This window comes from Anabrus simplex, chromosome 2, assembly GCF_040414725.1.
Source record: "Anabrus simplex isolate iqAnaSimp1 chromosome 2, ASM4041472v1, whole genome shotgun sequence".
Lineage (NCBI taxonomy): Eukaryota > Metazoa > Arthropoda > Insecta > Orthoptera > Tettigoniidae > Anabrus > Anabrus simplex.
Window position 1 is genome coordinate 945,363,932 of NC_090266.1, and position 15,573 is coordinate 945,379,504.

The following is a 15,573-nucleotide window of genomic DNA, read 5'->3' on the forward strand; positions in this document are numbered from 1 at the left end:
ACTATAATTAGAATAACTAATGACACCACATGCCTGTTCGGAATTAAGAAGAAAGATTGACCGGAAGGGGTAATATAAATATCCCGAGGAATTTAAATTACGCAGCTGAGATTCTATCACATAAAGAAAGCTTCCCCACGCGATACACAGAACACATGGCTTGTCACGGGGATTCCCGCAATTGCTTCAAAGGCAGGGATGATGCTTTGGATAATTGCAAGAAAGTTTACGACCGGATTCGTTTCTGCATACAGTCAAGATTCATGGAATTATTTAGCTACCTCCCGAGCGCACTGTTTCACTGATATTCGTAATATCAATGGAATAGATTGATATTCTCTCTGGGAGGAGTCTATGGTCAGCCGTCTTGTGCCAGTCTTAAACAAATAAGGCGCTTTCCAATTCCGTCGGGAAATAGTCACGGGGCTCCCTCAACGTCACTCGTCGCCAGAATCAGTTCCTTTCTGCGGGGATGATTTGAGATATATAAGGTCGTATTCAGAAAACAATTCACTACTGTATGTGTTTGAGAGCGAACAAATATAGAATAATTTCTGTAACTTTTAAAACGGTTTGTGATTATTATTTAATATATAATCGGGCGTAAATTCCGTGTGTGACCGTAGCCCTGAGATCACCATAAAGTGTGATTGTAACATTAAATGAACGAGTGGCTAATATTCTGTGTGGGTGCAACAGCTGTATTCCGTGGAGAACGAGATACCAACCATGTTCCAGGAAACAGCTACTCAGTTCTGAACCCCTGGTATACCAATGATGAACGTCGCTGATATGGAGGTTTAAAGTATTCTCAGGATGGGCCTGCCCGAGGCTCGAGCGGAAGGCCCCATCGAAGTATTCAGATAAGTGCAGAAACCCATTATTAGTAATTATGAATGCGTAGCGTGTAAATAGTTCAATTTTAGATTAGAATGCATTCTTATTATACCTATGGGTTTAGCATAGGGAGCTTTTTGAGTGAGTTAATGTACAGTAGTTAAATTTGCAAGAAATTATGAGGAGGTCGTTGTAATTACTCCACTTCAATCATTAGTTCACAGTGATCGTGTAATTCATTTTGGGAACGGATCAGATCTACAGCTTCAGAATAGATATTTTTAGATTTATTTTGTGAGTGCATTAGGTTAAAGATTAGGGTGATGGAATATAATTGTAGGCCTATAGTCATTGCATGTATATAGAGTATAATGAAATGTATGGATCTTAGTGCCGGGATATCCCAGGACGGGTTCGGCTCGCCAGGTGCAGGTCTTTCGATTTGTCTCCCGTAGGCGACCTGCGCGTCGTGATGAGGATGAAATGATGATGAAGACAACACATACACCCAGCCCCCGTGCCATTGGAATTAACCAATTAGGTTAAAATCCCCGACCCGGCCGGAATCGAACCCGCGACCCTCTGAACCAAAGGCCAGTACGCTGACCGTTCAGCCAACGAGTCGGACATAGAGTATAATTAATGCACGTTTTTAAAGCAGAAATCCACTCGATATATTTTTAAATGTCGAGTAATAGTAGTTTGTAGCATAAGCTCCATGACTACAGATTTGCTGTAGACACTGGGACTCGAATCCACGACCTCCATTTAGATAGAGTTTTCCGTAAGGAAGCATTTTATATTAATTCCTCTACTCCCCTGCATTTGAAAGAAATATATCAATCAATCACTACTGATCTGCATTTAGAGCAGTCGCCCAGGTAGCAGATTCCCTATCTGTTGTTTTCCTGGCCCTTTCTTAAATGATCGCAAAGAAATTGGAAAATTATTGAACATTTCCCTTGGTAAATTATTCCAATCCCTAACTCCCCTTCCTATAAAAGAATATTTGCCCCAATTTGTCCTCTTGAATTCCAACTTTATCTTTATGTTGTGAACTTTCCTACTTTTAAAGACACCACTCAAACTTATTTGTCTACTAATGTCGTCCCACGCCATCTCTGCACTGACAGCTCGGAACATACCACTTAATCGAGCAGCTCATCTCCTTTCTCCCAAGTCTTCCCAGCCCAAACTGTGCAACATTCTTGTAACGCTACTCTTTTGTCGGAAATCACCCAGAACAAATCCAGCTGCTTTTCTTTGGATTTTTTTCCAGTTCTTGAATCAGGTAATCCTGATGAGGTTCCCATATGCTGGAACCATACTCTAGTTGGGGTCTTACCAGAGACTTATATGCCCTCTCCTTTACATCCTTACTACAACCCCTAAATACCCTCATAACCATGTGCAGATATTTGTACCCTTTATTAACAACCATATTTACGTGATTACCTCAATGAAGGTCTTTTCTTATATTGATGTAGATGTTGATTCCCATAGGGAACCTAAAATATTTGTCCCAAATGAGTAAATTTATAATACCAATATAATGGTCCGTTATTGGACATTATAAATTTTCCAGCTAACTCATTCTTGGTTGCCTGCGTTTCGCCCTCGTGTGCTAAGTTAGGCTCGTCAGTTGGGACTTAGCACACCACCCAAGACGCAAGGCTAGTGCATACCATGGAGGCCACTGCATAGGCTACTTGAAGCCACCAGCAGTGCCAATGCACTATGAGAGCTATGTCTCATTTTCAAAAATTGATGCCTGCCTGGCCATCAAATGATGTTAATACCAATATAATGGTCCGTTATTGGACATTATAAATTTTCCAGCTAACTCATTCTTGGTTGCCTGCGTTTCGCCCTCGTGTGCTAAGTTAGGCTCGTCAGTTGGGACTTAGCACACCACCCAAGACGCAAGGCTAGTGCATACCATGGAGGCCACTGCATAGGCTACTTGAAGCCACCAGCAGTGCCAATGCACTATGAGAGCTATGTCTCATTTTCAAAAATTGATGCCTGCCTGCCTGGCCATTTGATGGCCTATGCAGTGGCCTCCATGGTATGCACTAGCCTTGCGTCTTGGGTGGTGTGCTAAGTCCCAACTGACGAGCCTAACTTAGCACACGAGGGCGAAACGCAGGCAACCAAGAATGAGTTAGCTGGAAAATTTATAATGTCCAATAACGGACCATTATATTGGTATTAACATCATTTGATGGCCAGGCAGGCATCAATTTTTGAAAATGAGACATAGCTCTCATAGTGCATTGGCACTGCTGGTGGCTTCAAGTAGCCTATGCAGTGGCCTCCATGGTATGCACTAGCCTTGCGTCTTGGGTGGTGTGCTAAGTCCCAACTGACGAACCTAACTTAGCACACGAGGGCGAAACGCAGGCAACCAAGAATGAGTTAGCTGGAAAATTTATAATGTCCAATAACGGACCATTATATTGGTATTTTCTTATATTGACACGAAGGTACTTACGATGATCCCCAGAAGGAACTTTCAAACCATCAATGCAGTAATTAAAACTGAGAGGACTTTTCCTATTTGTGAAACTCACAACCTGGCTTTTAAACCCATTTATCATCATACCACCCTCCATCTCACAACACTATCGGGATCATCTTGTAGCTGCTCACTATCTTGTAACTTATTTATTACTCTGTACAGAATAAATTCATCTGCGAACAGCCTTATCTCTGATTCCACTTCTTTACATGTATCATTGATATATGTAAGAAAACATAAAGGTCCAATAATACTGCCTTGAGAAATTCCCCTCTTAATTATTACAGGGTCAGATAAAGCTTCGCATACTCTAATTCTCTGAGTTCTATTTTCTAAAAATATAGCAACCCATTCAGTCACTCTTTTTTCTAGTCCAATAGCACTCATTTTTGCCAGTAGTCTTCCATGATCTACCCTATCAAATGCCTTAGACAGGTCAATCACAATACAGACCATTTGGCCTCCTGAATCCAGGATACCTGCTATATCTTGCTGAAATCCTATAAGCTGAGCTTTAGTGGAATAACCTTTCCTAAATCCAAACTGCCTTCTGTCAAACCAGTTATTAATTTCGCAAACATGTCTAATATAATCAGAAAGAATATTTTCCCAAAGCTAACATGCAATGCCTGTAAAACTGACTGGCCTGTAATTTTCAGCTTTATGTCTATCACCCTTTCCTTTATACACAGAGGCTACTAGAGCAACTCTCCATTCATTTGGTATAGATCCTTCAACCAAACAATAATCAAATAAGTAATTCAGATATGGTACTATATCCCAACCCATTGCCTTTAGTATATCCCCAGAAATCTTATCAATTCCAGCTGTTTTTCTAGTTTTCAACTTTTGTATCTTACTGTAAATGTCATTTTCATCATAGGTAAATTTTAATACTTCTTTAGTATTACTCATCTCCCCTATCTGGACATTATCCTAGTAACCAACAACCTTTACATACTGCAGACTGAATATTTCTGCCTTTTGAAGATCCTCGCATACACACTCCCCTTGTTCATTAATGATTCCTGGAATGTCCTTCTTTGAACCTGTTTCTGCCTTAAAATACCTATACATACTCTTCCATTTTTCACTAAAATTTGTATGACCGCCAATTATGCTTGCCATCATGTTATCCTTAGCTGACTTCTTTGTTAGATTCAATTTCCTAGTAAGTTCCTTCAATTTCTTCTTACTTCCACAACCATTTCTAACTCTATTACGTTCCAACCTGCACCTCCTTCTTAATCTCTTTACTTCTCTGTTATAATATAGTGTATCTTTACCATTCCTTACCACCTTTAAAGGTACAAACCTATATTCACATTCCTCAACAATTGCTTTAAACCAATCCCAGAGTCTGTTTACATTTTTATTTACCATTTTCCAGCGATCATAGTTACTTTTTAAAAATTCCCTCATGCCTGTTTTGTCAGCCTTATGGTACTGCCTAATAGTCCTAATTTTAATACGTTCTTTCTTTCACATTTATTTTTAGCTACGACAAAAACAGCTTCGTGATCACTAATACCATTTTTTACTTCGGTTTCTCTATAGAGCTCATCTGGGTTTATCAGCACCACATCCAAAATATTCTTCCCTCTAGTTGGTTCCATGACTTTCTGAATCAGCTGCCCTTCCCATATTAACTTATTTGCCATTTGTTGTGCATGCTTCCTGTCGTTCGCATTACCTTCCCAATTGACATTTGGTAAGTTGAGATGACCTGCTACTGTCACATTCCTTTCCACATAATTTCCAACGTAGCTGATTATCTTATAAAATAATTCTGAATCATCATCAGCACTACACTTTCCCGGTCTGTACACTCCAAAGACATCAAGTTGCCTATTATCTTTAGAGATGAGCCTTACAGTCAGAATTTCATGTTTTTAATCCTTAACTTTTTCGTAGCTTACAAATTCTTCTTTCACCAGAATGAATACTCCCCCTCCTACCATTCCTATCCTATCTCTACGATACACACTCCAGTTCCGGGAGAATATTTCTGCATCCATTATATCACTTCTTAATTATATATATATGTATATTATATGACTGATCATTGAGTGTACGCGTGTTGTTTCCTTGTTATTCCTCGGCGTGCTCAGGTCATGAATCCCGGTCTGTATTTCTTGACTCTGTGTCAGTATGAATTCAATAGCGTGAAGGCCCCTTTTAACGATCTAGTTATATAAATTTGTGGCTAATTTGTCCTACCAAAAGGTTATTGGTAAGGACATTTCTGTATGAAGTTTAAAGCGTGTGTGATTTGTTTTCAGTCGAATGAGAAGTTTAAAGCATGCAGAGTTGAGATTTTTAAAGGGGACTTATGAATGAATGAAGACCATAGGGGCTAAGTGTGCGTGGCTTCCCATCTGTTCCGGCTGTCAGTATGAAATGTATGGCTTTCTGAGACAAGAACCGTGCTAGGGTAAAGACAGACTCTTGACCAAGATCGTATTTTACTGTCACAAGGGAGATGTAACTGTGTTATGCTTGTTTCATATACCAGGAAATTGTTCGGCCGTAGACCCAGGTAATTAATTAATTAATGTAGGTGATAGGAACCCCTTATCGTAAATAAAAAGTTCGGGTTTTTCTTTCAGCAAGCAGCTACGATAGCACAAGATCCATGATTCAAATCCCGGCACAAACAACATGAATTCTCCCGTGTTTTCTTTGACCTGGAGAGATATGTTCATACAACCACTGATTGACTTTGTACTTTTAATTTGCTTTCTTTGTGTTTCTGTATTGTTTATACCTGTGAGTTGATTATTCATTATGAGTAAATTCTGACTTTAGTCACGTAATGATGCTGGGTTCGCAATTCTCTGTCCCAAGTAGTGGACCATTCTATTATGTGTGTAATTTCGTTTCATTGTTTTTGTGTGTTAATGGTAAGGGGGCATTGACCACTTAAACAGCTTCAAGTGTTTTCCTTGTTTAGTTGTAACTTAGTTCCCAGTGTCGAAGGGAATGTCATTTAGGGTTCGCTGACGCATTCGTAATTGCAGTAATTCATTAGATCTTATAATGTGGATGCGTTTATACAATTAAAAATAACACTTAAAATTCATCTCGTCATGTGAGAATTTTGGGGTTAATGTTTTGTATTTCGGAGAGACACCTACTCCGAAGTATGGTCTTAAATACTTATATAAACATGTACGGTATATTATCTTATTTGGAGTTTTATATTCCTTGCCAAGGAGATTAAATTTAAGTTTGTTCATATTGGAAGACTTTCATTTCCCATAGTATAGAGCATCCTGAGTTTTCCTCCACAACCTTAAGCCTGTAAGCTAGATATAAATTTCCAGATTCGGACAAACCACCCCGGAAGATCTAGTAGTCAAGATCAAGGGTGCTGAGAAGTGTATGTTCGAGTCCTGCACAGGCCTTGGGCGTTGCCACATCTGTTGTCAAGGATATTTGAACTTTGCTATCGTGGTGGCTTCGTATCCCAGGCCAACGTGGCGCCCAACGTGTTTGGCAATTTTACAGGCATTTCTGGCATTTTCACAGGATTTTCACAGGCATTTTCGGCATTTCCTATTCTTTGACATTTGCAATATGGGCGCAAAATAATGGCAATGCCATATTGGAATTTTTGGACTGGCCAAATATTAAAGGAGCGCTACTTTAGCTCATATTATGGGATGCTAATATTTAGACCAGTATTTTAGAAGAAATGACAAATTTAATTTAACTTTTAATATATACAGAAGGCAAATGAAACACGGTTGCTGGTCCAGTTAAATGGACAATAGCCGTGACGGTCACTCATGTTAGAAGACTAACCTAACTAATTTAGGATATGGTTAAATCCTGGGAAACAGCGAAATGATTTTCTCAATGATGAGTTTAAGGGTGAATATGTAGAACCTTCAAGTGGATTTATTCATGGTTAGTAGTCACAAGGTCTGGCTGAAATTAACCTCAATAACAATATTAGAAAATATAAAGGCATTTTGGACATTCGTGGTAGAGAATGGTAGACCTCATAACTTATATCTTTTCAAAATGGCAGTAAACTAGGTTCATGTGCAGATAGTTTGAGATGATATTAACCTTTGTTCTTGTTGTATCAACCTCAGCACTGGAAGGATGACTTAACTTACTAGCATTATTCAATTGTGATGCCAAATAAATTCGAGCCCAATGAATCCGAGAATACAGCCGGCACTAAAAATTTAATTAGGAGCTATAATTATAAATTTCTAAATTTCGGGTGACGGGTTAAAATTAGGTATGTCCTTGGTGAAATATATATTGCAATAATAGGCAGCTTATAGAAAGTTTTAAAGTTTATTTTGATATAATAATATGGAGAAATTTCCGAAGCTGGATTTAAAATTACGAATGATTATGTATTTGACGAGATGATTTTAGTGCTGAGTTCGAGTTAAAGTGGGCCCAGTTTATTCTACTATTTCAATGGATATAGAAGCCATGAGGACTTTGGTGGCTGAGGTGATGAGGGCGCAAATGGAGAAGGATCGTGAGGATAGGAAGGAGGAAGGAGCAAATGGAGAAGTATCGTGAGAATAGGAAGGTGGAAATGGAGAAGGATCGCTAGAACAGAAATAAACAGTTGAAGGAATTGAATACGGTGATGAATAAGGATCGCGAGGACAGAAATAAACAGTTGGAGGAATTGAATACTATGATGAATAAGGATCGCGAGGACAGAAATAAACTATTGCTGGAATTGAATACGGTGGTGAATAAGGAGCGTGAGGATGGATAGAAATCGCGAGGAGAATCAGATAATTTTGCAGGAGCAATGTGCTGAGTTATCAGATCAGGTAAAAAGGGTACAGGATGGCTGCAATAAGAATGCACAGGAACTGGATAAAAAATTAACCGAAGTCTTTGAGCGGAGCAGTAAGTTGGAAAGTACGATCAGCGGGGCAGTTGAGCGTATCGAACAGGTTGAGGCTAAGCTCGCAGATACAGTGGCGGCACAAGAAAACTGGGTGCAGACCGCAAATTCTACAATTAATCATGTTGTGGGCGACATCGCTGGTGATAAAGCGAAAATAACGGCAGTCAGGACGGAAACCATCAAGGCGTTTAGCGAATCGTCTACCGAATTCAGCGATCGTTTGGCTAGCGTCAAGAACGTAATAGTACAGATGAAGAATAATCAGACAGAGGTCGTTAGAATGAAGCAAGAAATGCTTGAGGAGAGCAATGGCATCCAGGCCAGAAAGGGTTCAATACTTCCATTCAAAGGGAGATCAAAATCTATTCACAGCTGTCTTTGAAATGATGATAAGTTTAATCCACTCAATCTTAAAAGCATGTCAAATCCTCCACCAAAATTCACCAACAGAAAACAACTGCAGCATACCTGGAAGGAGGAAGAACTCCATGGTTCATATCCTCACTATCTGAGCCAACCATATGCTGACACACTGAAATCCACTTTCTAGCTAAAACATGGCTACCTCCATGGAGAAACAGAAGGGTTCATCCCGGAGGAGATCTCGACAAGTTCTCTCAACCCTAGCATGCTAATCCAGTCTCGGAAGGCTCCGCTGTTGTAACCACTTCCAAGTACGGTGACATGCTTAGAGGTTTACCGATTGATGTAAGTGAAAAGGGTAGCAGTTCACTGACTTGTATTTTCAAATGTGCTATTTTTAAAATAATGCTATAACAATACCAATGACTACTGTGGAAAGAGAAAGGCATTTATCTCCATTAAATAGAATGAAGACATTCCTGAGAAGTGCAATGGCAAATGAGACGTAATAATAATAATTTCGTGCGGCCATTTGTAGCTGGGTGCATCCCTTGTAAGGCAGACACTCCGATGAGGGTGGGCGGCATCTGCCATGGGTAGGTAACTGCGTGTTATTGTGGTGGAGGGTAGTGTTATGTGTGGTGTGTGAGTTGCAGGGATGTTGGGGACAGCACAAATACCCAGCCCCCGAGCCACTGGAATTAACCAATGAAGGTTAAAATCCACGACCCAGCCAGGAATCGAACCCGGGACTCTCTGAACCGAAGGCTGACCATTCAGCCAACGAGTCGGACAAATGAGAGGTAAAAATGCGCTGGCTATGGTTGAGAGATTTGCTACAGATAAAGGAAAAATCTGAGGAATATGCTGAAGTTCTGGAGTAATTCATGCTGCCTAATGTTGATGTGACTTACCCTGCAGATCAAATGTTGACCACTAGCTTTGTCCTACAACCCCAGAAATTTCTTCGAATAGCTTTGGTAAATGTGCCGCATTCACTGCCATTAATGAGAAAGGCTGAGCGTAGTCAACAGTGGCCCATTGAGTGGATGTAAGGTGAAGGACGGATTCCAAAGTCTTTGGTGTGAACAATTTTATTGTGCTAACATTATTTTGTTTGTCTAAATGGCTAAATAGATGGGGAGGATCCAGGAGAAAAGTTCCTTGCTATCCAGTATTTGTGTGTCAACTTACCGTCACGGATGTCGAAGAGTACTTCCATACCAGAGTTGTAGCCATGAATGAGTACCTTAGTAGGGTGAGAAGTGTTGAAAATCGGCGGCACCTCATCCACATCCACAAGTACGCCATCACTTGGGTTCGATCTGAAAAACAAATAAGTAAATGAATCCCTCTCATTAATACTAATAAAAGCTGAAGAATACTCGGGACAAAAATGTAGTGGAACAATGGGAAGAAATTTCAAACTACCCATCAGAATATGATGTCACCACTGCAGTTATCCGGAGTATGTTGTTAACATTTCACAGGTACTCTTTGAATGTAGGCATGTTCCATTCATGCCCAATATAGAGAACTCGACCTCCACACTGAGTACTGTCGGGTCTCTGCGGGGCCTTTTCCAAGAAAAAAATCTGAGTAGCGGCGAACAGTCTCAAGACTGTATGCTGCCGTTCCACTTATTTTTCGTTGGAAGGGAAAATAGATTGGAAGAGTTCCGAAGGTCTGAAAAATGCCGTCAAGTTTTGACCTTTCGTAGCAGTCGGTTCTTCTTCTTCCTAGCCTTCACCCAACTACTCACGGTCGCTATTATATATGAATCAAGGCCACATTTACTTTCAGATGCCTTTCCTGACACCAACCTAATGTGAAATGATTTATTCACTATTGATTGTGTGTGAGTGGTAGTTTGTAGTGTGATGTGTTGTATGTAAATGAAGATGAGTATTAAGACGAACACAAACACCCAGCCTCTGAACCAGAGGAGTTAATTAGACGCGATTGAAACCCTCGGCCTGGGCAGAAATAAAACCCGTATTCCTCTGAACCGAAAGCCAATACACGGATTATTCAGCTGAGGAGCTGGATAATTCCGTCAGTTACTTTGACTATAGTGAAAAGCAAAGAAGCTTGTAGTATTACGTGACTGTCAACACTGTTGTCATAGCCAAAGAACCTCCAGTTGTACATGAATTCCGAATAACAGGAACATTAATTTTCATTCCATTTTAGTTCAATTAACACGCTTCCCTCCACCATTGATTTTGGAATTTTTACAGAAGTTAGGCCTACCTCACTCCTCTTTACCCGAGCAGTGTAAAAATACTACTTCACTGCCATTGTTGCACAGCGATCCAAAAGGGTGGCGAATTCATTTCGATCGGAAAGAGCAATTATTTCAGTACTTTTCAGTAGTAAGCAACAGCAGCCATCTACCAGCTACAGAAATGGTTGTTCAAAAATGACTCCTCCAGAATGGCACCATACTGTGGACCTAGCTTTACCTACAGATTATGGAAGATGCCAACTAGTCGAGCTCATGATTGAATTTCAGTCCCGTGGAGTTGGCGAATCGCCTTGGTTCAGTGAGACGTTCCTGCCGCGGGATCTGATCACTCTATCTGCGAATATTAAGTTGCTCCCGTTCTACGAGACCAAACACTGTAATCTGACTTGCTGTTGAGCTTAAGCTCGCAACCTAAGAAGCCTACTGTCATTGAAGCTTCGGATTCAAGAGCCACAATGCAGGCGAAGGAAGGCCAAGTGGTTTAAGAGCACATCGATGCAGATTGGGCAATTGAAAAGCCCCTTGGTTTCCTGGAGACTTCGGAAACCGGTTTGAAGTGGGCGAGGACACGGAGGCCTCTATCCCGGTCTCCTATCTCCAGACGCTGGCACATGTCCATCAGGAGCGGGCAGATGTTAGTTACTGAACCTTTTGGCTGCACGGAAAAGTAAACAGTTAGTGACGAGCTCGCCGCCGTGCAATTGTGACAACGTGGTATTGCCCAAACAGAGAGTTCACAAGCAACACCGTACGCCTGACCACACTCCAAGAGGATGACGTCCGAAATGAGCGTATAGAGTGTTCAGACCTTATAATATAGTTCAGCAGTAATAAGACGATTCATATCTTTGCTCCTACCATGTTTTGCAGTTAGCGCTGTCATTCATTAATGCAGTGTATTTGCCAAGTGTCCATAAATCTCAGTGTTATTGGTTAAAATTGGTGAACATCAAGTTATGTGGAGAATTTCAAGCCGCATCTGACACTGTTAACAAAAAATGTTAAAAATAACAGTGTGAACGTTTTAATATAATGGAAAGTTACAACAAATGCAAAATCTTCATTACATGGACTTACCATATCATAATTCATATTTGATATTCATTATGTTTTTAATTTCTGCGCTGATGGTAAGGAAACATTTAGGCTTAATATAGATACGTTTGATTTAAAATTTGAATGATAAGAAAATCCAGTTCAATCCTGTTCAGAGATTTTTATGTGCGAGCACAAGAAATTGAGATGCTGACCAATGCATTTACTACTGACTTTACATTGGAGGTCAAAGTGAGACAAATGGCTTTTGGATTTAGAAGTTATTTTGAAAACAAACCCAAATCATTATCTCGATTAGTTCCTAATTTATGACAGGAAGAACGTCTCATTTATTTTGGTTTCACGTGTGACCCGGCTCACTGGCTGGCTTAACTGTCAGTAGGAATCTCACAAATAGTGCGCATTTAAATCTCAAGACAGTCACATGCAGTGCAATGTTCAGTTTTTCAGAAGTATAATATTGATTAATATTGATTAAATGAAAATCAAAAGACAAGTGGATTGTGTCTGTGCGGTTTGTGAGTTCGTGCTCGTGCGTGGGGGTTCTTAGTTCAAAAAACAAAGGCAGAAAAGTGCACAATGGATTTTCAAGTTAAGAAAAACTGCTCCATAGTTAAACTCAGGGGAAAACAACACAGTATTATAATGAGTGACATGGATTACTTTTTAAAGCCAATGAAGTCAGTGAAACAGCTAGAGCTACAGATTATTCTAAAAAAACACACTCAGAGGGAAAAGCAAAAAAGAAAACAGACGAGGGAAAGATGAAAGGAAAATTAAATATGATGTGATTGCGCAAAGTGGATTATATTGTGTGGTTCACTCACTTTTATTTTATTTGCCCTCTCTATGGTCAAAAAATGCGGGTGGGTTGGAGAGATGTGATGGAGGATAGAGGTGGGTAAATGATGTGAAGAAGGTGGAGATAAGAATGAGAGGAGGAAATTTTTGGCCTCTTGGCTAAGGGTTTTACAACTTTACTTTTATTTAATTTGTAACATACAAGCAGGTAAAGATATTGGTTTTTAGATATAAGGTACTGTACCCAACAGGGACATGAAGCAAGGACTAGGGATCATTTCTTTGTCTGGGAGCGAGTTCGCGGAACTCAAAGCGTGGAACGCCAAGTGCCAGGCTAGGGAGTATTTCCCCCAAGCAGAGCTAGGGAACCCCTGGAGGAAAAGAAGGGAGAAGTTATCCCCACCACCAGTTGATTGTAAGTGGGACAGGGAAAATGTTTGGCACGTAATCTTGGAGCCATCTTTAAAACAGCTTGGCCAACTTTGTTTTCTATGTCAAAGGAATTAACGATTTTTAATAATACTGCACTGTACAAGGATTCAAAAGAACTGTTCGTCATCTGTGTATTTATTTAGGGTTTGTGACGTCCTTTATGGTGATAATCTCCTGTTAAAAGAAAGGAATATATGATTATATAACAGTGGACAGTTAAATGTCTTGACACACACTTGACAGGGGGAGCCCCGTGAGTGAGCTGAAAAATGAAGACAGTTATTTATTCAGTACTGTGGATTCTGTGATCAGATTTCGTCCAGGCGAGTCTTAACCATATTATAAATTACTGATTACCTGATTGTCGCACTATTGTGCCTGTAATACACCGAGAATGGGGTATATGGGAACTTTGAGAGGGAGAAACTTCTTAGCTGATATAAGGTGTGGAAAGCGTCATCCCAGGCCAGTCTGCGTTTTTACCTCGTATCTCGTGAGAAAAGATGTGTGGCCGTCTTGAGGAACAGTTTCCTTTGTATGCGAACTTTCATTCTAAAGAATAGTGACAATGTCTTAAAATAATTGGTGTATGAGAAGAAGTGATATCGATGGTATATTAGAGTGCGTGTTCGGGTTATTGGGTCGTAATTTAGAGCACGAACTTGTACTGATATTAGTATTATCATTACCGTAATCACCTACAAAATGAAGGGACTATTGGAACCCGCGTAACAATAGTTATAGTGAGAAGAGACACAGAGCTTGACACTTGGACGTGTCGCTACTAAACTAAATGTGGATGTTTAATTTTTTAATTTCGTGTGGCTATTTATAGCCGAGTGCAGCCCTTGTAAGGTAGACCCTCCGATGAGGGTGGGCGGCATCTCCCATGTGTAGGTAACTGCGTGTTATTGTGGTGGAGGATAGTGTTATGTGTGGTGTGCGAGTTGAAGGGATGTTGGGGACAGCACAAACACCCAGCCCCGGGCCACTGGAATTAACCAATGAAGGTTAAAATCCCCGACCCAGCCAGGAATCGAACCCGGGACCCTCTGAACCGAAGGCCAGTACGCTGACCATTCAGCCAACGAGTCGGACGATGTTTAATTAATAACCCTGTATTAGTATTTTTGATTCTGGCAACTTGGATCAAAAATCGGGCCGGAAAGTGCGTGTTTGAAGCAGACCTATATAACGGGCCTAACTGTGTGTGTATTGTGCCGTAGTTACTAAGGAGTTTCCAGTGCCAAGGATTATGGAGTTTCATTCTAGGAGTTCCAGTTCGGACGTGGTCATCCAAGCAGTCTACATGGAAACTATGAAGGAATAAATCATCCAATGGACGTCCCGTACTTATCCAAGGTGTCATGGAGGATGAGGCTGAGTACATCAATTTTACTGGCATGGCTCGTATCATAACGGAATATCCATTTAAATTTCATTAATTTTTAAATAATAAACGATAGGAATTCTTTCCTTTAAAATGTAAAATAATGTGCTAATTAAGGGCACGGTGTTCAATTAGTAACAAGTCTGAGTGAATTAGATTTTGTAAATACGGTAGATTTGATTTTTATTTTATTTTATTCTTCATTTCTTTATTTGTGAATTTTTCTCAGAGTTGTTTTTACTTTGTTTGACTTTGTGTAGAATTGTTAATGCCAGTAGTGTCCATTGGAATTTTCTTTTAAGTTGATTGGTACTCGACCAGTTGTATCACCATGCATGCGAATATTATTTTGATATAGTTTAGTCGTCACCGATGGAAGGAGTGCCGGAGTGAACCGTGAGGTTCGAACCACGTCATCCCATATAAGTAGGCGAGAGAAGGAGATTTCTAAATTCATTCATAAATTAAATTCATGGCTGTGAGTTGAGAAGGTAGTAATGTCATCCTAAGAACTGAGTAGAATCTTTGAAGGAACTATATTTAATTGCCAATTATTTGGTAGTGACTTTTTGTGTCAATGCATGGAGAGAAATGTAACATAGGGATACAGCAGAGATTGGAAGCCGGGACTCTGAGTTTGGAAGATTAAATACCCACTATGAAACGGAGTATGAGATGGAATGCCACAGTGAACTAGTGTATTAAAGGACAAAGTATGAGTTTATATAAGTGGCGATGATATGAGAGCCGTGAAAGCAGATTTAAGATATATTTGAGAATAAATTATGTGATCCCAAGTTGCTAATGGAGAGACATGAATATATGAGTCGGCTGCCTGACTTGTAACAAGGACATGCCCACAAGGGGTGGCCTGCAGAATGCGGAGCGAGCGATAATTTTTTTGTGTGTGAGGCGAAACATAGCCAGGGTTGTTGAAATTCGGGCTCCATTTCCAAGACATGCAATTTATGTGTTAATGTGATTCATTTAGAAGGTTATCTTTTCTTTAAAGTACCCTGATCAGAGACAGG

At 40.1% G+C, this 15,573-nt stretch overlaps 1 protein-coding gene across 1 annotated transcript in view; it reads right to left on the bottom strand.

The window, feature by feature from the left end:
• The window catches only part of LOC136863206 (lipase member H-A), a 286,766-nt gene that overhangs the window by 84,830 nt on the left and 186,363 nt on the right, over positions 1-15,573 (bottom strand). Inside the window, exon 4 of the mRNA XM_067139572.2 lies at positions 9,810-9,940. Within this exon, the coding sequence (XP_066995673.1) occupies positions 9,810-9,940 (131 nt within the window). The remainder of the gene's footprint in view (positions 1-9,809; positions 9,941-15,573) is intronic.